General features: G+C 29.3%; 1 protein-coding gene across 1 annotated transcript in view; it reads left to right on the forward strand.

Annotated features, from left to right (window-relative positions):
- LOC133618453 (caytaxin-like) overlaps positions 1–12,050 on the forward strand; it is a 44,639-nt gene that overhangs the window by 27,152 nt on the left and 5,437 nt on the right. Inside the window, exons 11-13 of the mRNA XM_061978810.2 lie at positions 921–947; positions 1,019–1,072; positions 3,377–3,423. Coding sequence (XP_061834794.1) covers positions 921–947; positions 1,019–1,072; positions 3,377–3,416 — 121 coding nt within the window. The 3' untranslated portion in view covers positions 3,417–3,423. The remainder of the gene's footprint in view (positions 1–920; positions 948–1,018; positions 1,073–3,376; positions 3,424–12,050) is intronic.

Here is a 12,050-nt window from a genome sequence, read left to right on the forward strand (position 1 = left end):
CAAAATACAGAAGTATGTCCTTAATATTTTTGCAGTGCTATTTCTGTTGAAAAGTTAAAATGATTACATTAGAGATGTGATGTGCCACTTTTCAAGTGTCTGATGGCTTAAATTAATTTTCATTAATTTTTCATATTTTGAATTCTTTTGAAAGGCTTACAAAAAAACTACATTTGAATTGTAATTCCATGCTATTGACAGGACTATTAATTTTAATGAAGTTAGCTTACCATGTTTACAGTATGATAATTGTGATAGAAATGTGAATTTTAGGCACAGAACATTTTTTACAATTGAACAAGGCAGTAGATTATACAAGCTTGGACAGAAAGTTAATAATGACACCAATTTTTTTTTAATGGAATTGTTTAGTACTGTTTTACCATTTGTTTACTGTAAAAAGTGTTTAGACTGTTTATACTTTCAATTAACAAATTGAAGTCTTGTGAAAGGTTGACAGGATAACTGGCATTAACTGTCAAAATAATTTCAAACTATTGAAGTTAGCTTACAGAATAAACATGTCAATCAACCCATATGATTTTTGCTGTAATATTTTTGTTTTGAAAAGTCACTGTGACTGATAGAAAAGTGATGGTTTTAGCAACATTTTAACCTGTCTGAATGCTAATAATCATTTTGCGTCGGGGGGCGAAGGAACCCCCCACCAGGACTTTGTCCTGGACCTACCGGGGCCTGTGGCCCTTGGACCCTGGCTACTAGGTTTTTCTGATTTCAAAAGTTGGCAGGTATGCACAAGGGTTAAGTCTTTGTTACTTAAAATATGTTCCCCATACTAAAGTGTTACCAAAATGTAATAAACATTTGAATCACTTTTTTCATACCTTTTTTGTCACCTAAGCAGATATTAGTCAAATAAGAGTTTTAACTGCTTATCTTTTTACTGTTTTTTCCCCCAGGTACGACGATGAAAAGATCAAAGCCAGGTGACGAAGCTTTAACCCTTTCATGACCTTCACGCTGGGCACCAATGTCATAATGTTGTGTGTGATTGCAGAATGGACCAAGAGCAGCAACACGCCAAGGCATCGACGCTGCTGCCTAAAGAAAGGTGACCCCATTCTTTAGCCAGCGTGTGTACATTCCATCGCTATTTTCAGCACACTTCATTCTAGTCTTTTGACTTTATTGGGAACTTGGAGTTTCCCCATCAGGATAATTATCCATGCAAAAACCTACTCAGTGGCTTAAAAACCTACTCAGTGGTATAAAAACCTATTTAGTGGTTAGAGTGTCCGCCCTGAGATCGTTAGGTCGTGAGTTCAAACCCCGGCCGAGTCATACCAAAGACTATAAAAATGGAACCCATTAACTCCCTGCACTGCAAAAAGTCGGTGTTCAAAAACAAGAAAAAAACCCACAAAAATTAGGGGTAAAAGGACGTGGGGGAAAACGTTTTTTTTATAATTTTGTTTTTATTTTATGAAAAATGTCTAAAAAAAAAAAAAAAAAAAGTATTATTTTATTTTTGTTTTTTTATAACTTTATAAAAAGTTTCTTGTGCGCACGAGAAACTTTTTATAAAGTTATAAAAAAATAATAAAATTTATTAAAAAGAATTCTCTAAAAAAAAAAATTTATAAATGTTTTTTTTATTTTTTATTTTTTTAGACATGTTTCTCATGCGCATGAGAAACATGTCTGAACCTTTTTTTTATACATTTTTATTTTTATTTTTTTTAGACATGTTTCTCATGCGCACGAGATACATGTCTTAAAAAATATTTTTTATACATTTTTATTTTTATTTTTTTAGACATGTTTCTCATGCGCATGAGAAACATGTCTAAAAAAATTATACATTTTTATTTTTTTTAGACATGTTTCTCATGCGCACGAGATAAATAAAATAAAATAAATTATAAAAAAAAATGTTTTCCCCCATGTCCCTTTACCCCTAATTTTTGTGGGTTTTTTTCTTGTTTTTGAACACTGACTTGAAACTATCTCATGCGCACGAGATACATGTCTAAAAAAATAAATTAAAAAATTAAAAATAATTCCCCCATGTCCCTTTCAGGGCTCCGTAGTATTTTACTTGAACTAAGCAAAATTATCTGCCAATAGAACAAGAAAATTTGGCTTGTCAAGACTTTCCAAAACAAGTAAAATTAGCTAACCTCAATGAACCCAAAAATATCTTAAAATAAGTATATTCTCACTAATAACAAGTGCACTTTTCTTGGTAGAAAAAAAAAAGAGACCTTTTTTCTCAATATGTTGAAAAATATTCTTAAATGAAGTGAATGCTAGTGCCATTATCTTGACATAATGATATGCGCTCGGCATTACATTTCTTGAAACCAGCAAACTTATACTAAAAACTAATTTATTGTTCTTAATGGAAAGACAACAAGGCAAGCGCTTGTTACTCTCGGGGTCTCCTAGCCGCTCAGGCAAATCATATTGTCTAAAAATGCATTTTTCCATGGATAACATGACATCATTGCGCCAAGTGCGTGCTCTTTCAGTCAATTAGTGCGCGAGGAATATATATATATATATTTATTTGTATTTTTATTTTTATTTTTTTTGTAATTTTGAAGAATTTCTCTGAATGTGCATGAACTATTTCTGTTCAAAATAGTTTGAAGTGTCACATGTTAAATATTTAAATATTAACTGTCAGTTTACTGTACTGTGCCAACTGTACTACTATATGAGTACCTATTTTCTATTGTTTCATTGACAATAAAACAGCAAAGTCCATTTGGCTGTCATCTGTTTTAATTATGAGACACAATTGTGTCAAAGTCATGATTTTTTTTTTTTCATGCTTGAAGTAAGAAATTAAAAAAAGGAGTTTTATACTTGTGAGTGTTGATGACACAGCTTTGCAACAGTTGATATTCTAGTTTCAAGCATGTTTTACTCAATATAGGTCATCAAATCTCAGCAACAAGCTGTAATATCTTACTGAGATCATTTAGGAGCAAAACACTTAAAACAAGTAAAACACTCTAACATAAAATCTGCTTAGTGAGAAGAATTATCTTATCAGACAGAAAATAAGCAAATATCACCCTTATTTGACATATTTCATCTTACTTAGATTTTACTTTTTGCAGTGTGCTTGGCACTCAGCATCAAGAGTTGGAATTGGGGGTTAAATCACCAAAAATTATTCCCGGGCGCGGCCACCGCTGCTGCTCACTGCTCCCCTCACCTCCCTGATCAAGGGTGATGGGTCGAATGCAGAGAATAATCTCGCCACACCTAGTGTGTGTGTGACTATCAGTGGTACTGTAACTTTATGAGCAGAGTGTTGAGTCAAAGCAGGAGGCTGAAGACTATGTTGAACCTTACATAAGTGTTAGTATTTATGACACGAGTCTCAAACGTGTTCCCTTTCCAGGCCAAAGTCGACCGTCGCCGAGATCGGCCGTGACATCTGACACGAAGGTAAGCGAGCGCTCCGCATCGTGACACGACACGCCCTCCTCGGTTTGTAATGTCAGCCCCGTGATCGGCGTAACTGACCTGTGACCCGCAAGGAACTCTCTCCTGGGGCCGCCGACATGTGGTACAGGAGGGGCCAGAGAGGGTCTCCTGACAGGTCCCAGATCTAATTTACAGTAGCTGGGCAAAGGGGATGCAAAGGAAAAGAATGACACTTGCACATGCACTTACATTAATGGTAAATGGTAAATACTTGTATAGCAATTTTCTACCTTCAAGGTACTCAAAGCGCTTTGACACTTATTTCCACATTCACCCATTCACACACTTGCCATGCAAGGCCCTAACCACCACCCATCAGGAGCAAGGGTGAAGTGTCTTGCTCAAGGACACAACAAACGTGACTAGGTTGGTAGAAGGTGGGGATCGAACCAGGAACCCTCAGGTTGCTGGCACGGCCACTCTCCCAACCGCGCCAGTGTCATTTTCTGTATGTTACGTTCACTTCTATAGTATTTCCCTACGCTGGTCCTAGGAAGCGGCGGCCAAAATGTTCCATCCATCCATCCATCAATTTTTCTGGGTGCTGGAGCCTATCTCAGCTGCACTCGGGTAGAAGGCGGGGTACACCCTGGACAAGTCGCCACCTCATCGCAGGGCCAACACAGATAGACAGACAACATTTTATTATTAATTGTAATTATTATTGTCATTATTGCATTCATAATATACGTATATTATTGTTATATATTATGATTCATATTATTATTAATATTACTAAAAATAACAACATCAATAACAGTCCAATCAAAATAATGTTAAAAATTAACTCCATCACCCATATTTTTATTAATATATAATACATACGATGTTTTTTTGGTGTATATTATTATTGAATTATTATATTGCTACATGTTAACAATATAGCATTATATTTTTATATAAAAATAATGCATGCTTGTTTAAAAAAAATATATATATATATAAAATGAAATATATATAAAAATTAACTCCATCACCCATATTTTTATTAATATATAATACATACAGTGTTTCTTTGTGTATATTATTATTATATTGCTACATGTTAACAATACAGCATTATATTTTTATATGAAAATAATGCATGCTTGTTTAAAAAATAAAATAAAATAAATGAATAAATATATATATATATATATATATATATATATATATATATATATATATATAAAATAAAATATATATAAAAATTAACTCCATCACCCATATTTTTATTAATATATAATACATACGATGTTTTTTTGTGTATATTATTATTGTATTATTATATTGCTACATGTTAATACAGCATTATATTTTTATATGAAAGTAATGCATGCTTGTTTAAAAAAATAAATATATATATATATATATATATATAAAATATATATAAAAATGAACTCCATCACCCATATATTTATCAATATATAATACATACAATGATTTTTTTGTGTATATTATTATTGTATTATTATATTGCTACATGTTAACAATACAGCATTATATTTTTATATAAAAATAATGCTTGCTTGTTTTAAAAAAAAAAAAAAAAAAAAAAAAAATATATATATATATATATATATATATACACACATATATATATATATATATATATATATATATATATATACACACATATATATATATATATATATATATATATATATATATATATATATATATATATATATATATATATATATATATATATATATCATTTTGAAATAAATACATTTAATATTAAAAAATAAATAAATTAAGAAATTATAATTTATTTTATGTTGGAATATTCAATGAGGGATTATTACTAATACATAATAATTAAATTACCATTTCTCAATCTAATTTTTTAAAACAAGCCTGCATTATTTCAATATACACATTGATTGTTTTATTATTTACTATGATATTTTTTATCCTAAATTTCCAGGAAGTTGACAATAGTCATTCACCAAATAATAATATGAATCCATTTAATACAGTCAAATACAAATAAAGCAACAAGAGAAGTATCCCACACTTAATTCTCTTTTGTAAAGTGAATATGTACAGCAGACATGGGCATCTACATCAACTATATGATTTACCTGAGCAGCTGGACAGGACAAAAAAAAAAAAAGAAGTCACATCACGGTTTTTGTGACCAAAATGATCACGGTTATCATTATTATCAGAGTATTGCTGAAGTGCTCGGAGAGTACTTTTACAGACCAAGTGTTTTAAACAAGCTTCTTCCCTCAGGCCATAAGACTCTTGAACGCATCATAATAATCTCCTCAATTCCGCCCACAAAAGGAATTAACTGGCTGGAATATAAAGACAATATAACATACATCCATATAAACGTGGATGCATATGCAAAAGTGCAATATATTTATCTGTACAGTAATCTATTTATTTATATCTGCACCTTATTTCTTTTTTATCCTATACTGCCATGAGCTAATGCAACAAAATGTTGTTCTTATCTGTAACTGTAAAGTTCAAATTTAAATGACAAGAAAAGGAAGTCCAAGTTTAATTAAAAAAAAAAAAATTGAATAAAATAACTAGACATGCAATATACTTTCTCGGCAGAAGAAGCATTAAATATTATTCTGGCTTTAAGAGCCATGAATATTTTTATTTGAGTGTTTAAATATGCCTATTTTTTGTTATAAGTACACTTTGGACACCCCTGCATGAGGCCTGCCCCTGTCTCGCCTCAATGTGTGTGTGTGTGTGTGTGTGTGTGTGTGTGTGTGTGTGTGTGTGTGTGTGTGTGTGTGTGTGTGTGTGTGTGTGTGTGTGTGTGTGCGTGTGTGTGCACGTCACATGATCCTCACACATCATGTTCCCTAAGGATGCCATGTTACATAAAGCGCAGCTGCTAATCTTTTCAACTCCTTCTGTACACGGCTGATCGATGCTATTTTTACCGACGCTCCCTCTACCACCCGGGGTCATGCAAATAGGTGTGTGTCACACACACACACCCCGCCTCGGAGGAAATATCCGACATGTCGGTTACTCCCTGATTCCGAATAATTGGAGGATGTAAAGATTTATAGCTTGGACTGTTACACAACACTTATGAAGCTTCGATGCAAGTACAGCTTAGAACCACTAGAGGGCGTATTTTGCTTGGCGTCTCGGGCGAGGGGGTGTCACCATCCGATTTTGATATCGGATATTGGTCGGATATCGGTAAAAAAACAAACATCTAAATGTCCTCTAAAAGGCACACAAGGTTGGTCTTTTCTTGTATTGTACTCAAGTTTTTTTTTACAAAAGGTAAAAGTGGCAGACTATAGGCTACTAGGAGCTAGCAGCTACACAACAGCTAAGCACATAAGAAAGAAGTGTTCTTTCTTGGACCATATGTAGTCTAAAACAGCACATGTATCAATGTAAACCAGTATCAAATAATTCTAGTTGCGTATTACTTATACGTACAAAGTCTCCGAGGCAGAAGTGCAGCAGGGGTGTCCAAAGTGCGACCCGCAGGTAATTTTTTTAACGGCCCCACGGCACATTTTAAAAATACGATTGAAAAAAATGAGAATAGAATAGAAAGTACTTTATTGATCTCTGGGGGAAATTCAGCACCACTGTTCGCTCACAATAGACAATAAACACTTAGGTATTTTATACATGTGAATAATATAAGTAGAGTCTATTATACAGCATTATTCACATGTGGATAATATAAATACAGTCTATTATACAGCATTATTCACATGTGAATAACATAAATACAGTCTATTATACAGCATTATTCACATGTGAATAATATAAATACAGTCTATTATACAGCATTATTCACATGTGAATAACAAATACAGTCTATTATACAGCATTATTCACATGTGAATAACATAAATACAGTCTATTATACAGTATTCACATGTGAATAACATAAATACAGTCTATTATACAGCATTATTCACATGTGAATAACATAAATACAGTCTATTATACAGTATTCACATGTGAATAATATAAATACAGTCTATTATACAGCATTAGTCACATGTGAATAACATAAATAGTCTATTATACAGCATTATTCACATTTGAATAATATAAATACAGTCCATTATACAGCATTATTCACATGTGAATAATATAAATACAGTCTATTATACAGCATTAGTCACATGTGAATAACAAATAGTCTATTATACAGCATTATTCACATTTGAATAATATAAATACAGTCCATTATACAGCATTATTCACATGTGAATAACATAAATAGTCTATTATACAGCATTATTCACATTTGAATAATATAAATACAGTCCATTATACAGCATTATTCACATGTGAATAACATAAATACAGTCTATTATACAGCATTATTCACATGTGAATAACATAAATACAGTCTATTATACAGCATTGTTCACATGTGAATAATATAGTTTATTATACAGCATTATTCACATGTGAATAATATAAATACAGTCTATTATACAGCATTAGTCACATGTGAATAACATAAATAGTCTATTATACAGCATTATTCACATTTGAATAATATAAATACAGTCCATTATACAGCATTATTCACATGTGAATAATATAAATACAGTCTATTATACAGCATTAGTCACATGTGAATAACATAAATACAGTCTATTATACAGTATTCACATGTGAATAATATAAATACAGTCTATTATACAGCATTATTCACATGTGAATAACAAATACAGTCTATTATACAGCATTATTCACATGTGAATAATATAAATACAGTCTATTATACAGCATTTTTCACATGTGAATAATATAAATACAGTCTATTATACAGCATTATTCACATGTGAATAATATAAATACAGTCTATTATGCAGCATTATTCACATGTAAATAATAATATAAATACAGTCTATTATACTGCATTATTCACATGTGAATAATATAAATACGGTCTATTATACAGCATTATTCACATGTGAATAATATAAATACAGTCTATTATACAGCATTATTCACATGTGAATAACATAAATACAGTCTATTATACAGCATTATTCACATGTGAATAACAAATAGTCTATTATACAGTATTCACATGTGATCAATATAAATACAGTCTATTATACAGCATTATTCACATGTGAATAATATAAATACAGTCTATTATACAGCATTAGTCACATGTGAATAACATAAATACAGTCTATTATACAGCATTATTCACATGTGAATAACAAATAGTCTATTATACAGTATTCACATGTGATCAATATAAATACAGTCTATTATACAGCATTATTCACATGTGAATAATATAAATACAGTCTATTATACAGCATTAGTCACATGTGAATAACATAAATAGTCTATTATACAGTATTCACATGTAAGTAATATAAATACAGTCTATTATACAGCATTATTCACATGTGAATAATATAAATACAGTCTATTATACAGCATTATTCACACGTGAATAACAAATACAGTCTATTATACAGTATTCACATGTAAGTAATATAAATACAGTCTATTATACTGCATTATTCACATTTGAATAATATAAATACAGTCTATTATACAGCTTTATTCATATGTGAATAATATAAATACAGTCTATTATACAGCATTATTCACATGTGAATAATATAAATACAGTCTACTATACATGTGAATAACACAAATACAGTCTATTATACAACACTATTCACATGTGAATAATATAAATACAGTCTATTATAAAGCATTATTCACATGTGAATAACATAAATACAGTCTATTATACAGCATTATTCACATGTGAATAACAAATAGTCTATTATACAGTATTCACATGTGATCAATATAAATACAGTCTATTATACAGCATTATTCACATGTGAATAATATAAATACAGTCTATTATACAGCATTATTCACATGTGAATAATATAAATACAGGCTATTATACAGCATTATTCACATGTGAATAATATAAATACAGTCTATTATACAGCATTATTCACATGTGAATAATATAAATACAGTCTATTATACAGCATTATTCACATGTGAATAATATAAATACAGTCCATTATACAGCATTAGTCACATGTGAATAATATAAATACAGTCTATTATACAGCATTATTATTCACATGTGAATAACATAAATACAGTCTATTATACAGCATTATTCACATGTGAATAACAAATACAGTCTATTATACAGCATTATTCACATGTGAATAACATAAATACAGTCTATTATATAGTATTCACATGTGAATAATATAAATACAGTCTATTATACAGCATTATTCACATGTGAATAGTATAGTTTATTATACAGCATTATTCACATGTGAATAACATAAATACAGTCAATTATACAGCATTATTCACATGTGAATAATATAAATACAGTCTATTATACAGCATTATTCACATGTGAATAATATAAATACAGGCTATTATACATCATTATTCACATGTGAATAATATAAATACAGTCTATTATACAGCATTAGTCACATGTGAATAACATAAATAGTCTATTATACAGCATTATTCACATTTGAATAATATAAATACAGTCCATTATACAGCATTATTCACATGTGAATAACATAAATACAGTCTATTATACAGTATTCACATGTGAATAATATAAATACAGTCTATTATACAGCATTATTCACATGTGAATAATATAGTTTATTATACAGCATTATTCACATGTGAATAACATAAATACAGTCTATTATACAGCATTATTCACATGTGAATAATATAAATACAGTCTATTATACAGCATTATTCACATGTGAATAATATAAATACAGTCTATTATACAGCATTATACACATGTGAATAATATAAATACAGTCTATTATACAGCATTATTCACATGTGAATAATATAAATACAGTCTATTATACAGCATTATTCACATGTGAATAACATAGTCTATTATACAGCATTATTCACATGTGAATAACAAATACAGTCTATTATACAGCATTATTCACATGTGAATAACATAAATACAGTCTATTATACAGTATTCACATGTGAATAATATAAATACAGTCTATTATACAGCATTATTCACATGTGAATAATATAAATACAGTCTATTATACAGCATTATTCACATGTGAATAATATAAATACAGTCTATTATGCAGCATTATTCACATGTGAATAATATAAATACAGTCTATTATACAGCATTATTCACATGTGAATAATATAAATAGAGTATTATACAGCATTATTCACATGTGAATAACATAAATACAGTCTATTATACAGCATTATTCACATGTGAATAACAAATAGTCTATTATACAGTATTCACATGTGATCAATATAAATACAGTCTATTATACAGCATTATTCACATGTGAATAATATAAATACAGTCTATTATACAGCATTAGTCACATGTGAATAACATAAATAGTATATTATACAGTATTCACATGTAAGTAATATAAATACAGTCTATTATACAGCATTATTCACATGTGAATAATATAAATACAGTCTATTATACAGCATTATTCACACGTGAATAACAAATACAGTCTATAATACAGCATTATTCACATATGAATAACAAATACAGTCTATTATACAGTATTCACATGTAAGTAATATAAATACAGTCTATTATACTGCATTATTCACATGTGAATAATATAAATACAGTCTATTATACAGTATTATTCACATGTGAATAATATAAATACAGTCTACTATGCAGCATTATTCACATGTGAATAATATAAATACAGTCTATTATACAGCATTATTCACATGTGAATAATATAAATACAGTCTATTATACAGCATTATTCACATGTGAATAACATAAATACAGTCTATTATACAGCATTATTCACATGTGAATAACAAATAGTCTATTATACAGTATTCACATGTGATCAATATAAATACAGTCTATTATACAGCATTATTCACATGTGAATAATATAAATACAGTCTATTATACAGCATTAGTCACATGTGAATAACATAAATAGTCTATTATACAGTATTCACATGTAAGTAATATAAATACAGTCTATTATACAGCATTATTCACATGTGAATAATATAAATACAGTCTATTATAAAGCATTATTCACACGTGAATAACAAATACAGTCTATAATACAGCATTATTCACATATGAATAACAAATACAGTCTATTATACAGTATTCACATGTAAGTAATATAAATACAGTCTATTATACTGCATTATTCACATGTGAATAATATAAATACAGTCTATTATACAGCATTATTCATAAGTGAATAATATAAATACAGTCTATTATACAGCATTATTCACATGTGAATAACATAAATAGTCTATTATACAGTATTCACATGTAAGTAATATAAATACAGTCTATTATACAGCATTATTCACATGTGAATAATATAAATACAGTCTATTATACAGCATTATTCACACGTGAATAACAAATACAGTCTATAATACAGCATTATTCACATATGAATAACAAATACAGTCTATTATACAGTATTCACATGTAAGTAATATAAATACAGTCTATTATACTGCATTATTCACATGTGAATAATATAAATACAGTCTATTATACAGCATTATTCATATGTGAATAA

The sequence above is a fragment of the Nerophis lumbriciformis genome, linkage group LG19 (genome assembly GCF_033978685.3).
Source record: "Nerophis lumbriciformis linkage group LG19, RoL_Nlum_v2.1, whole genome shotgun sequence".
NCBI classification, from domain to species: Eukaryota; Metazoa; Chordata; class Actinopteri; order Syngnathiformes; family Syngnathidae; genus Nerophis; species Nerophis lumbriciformis.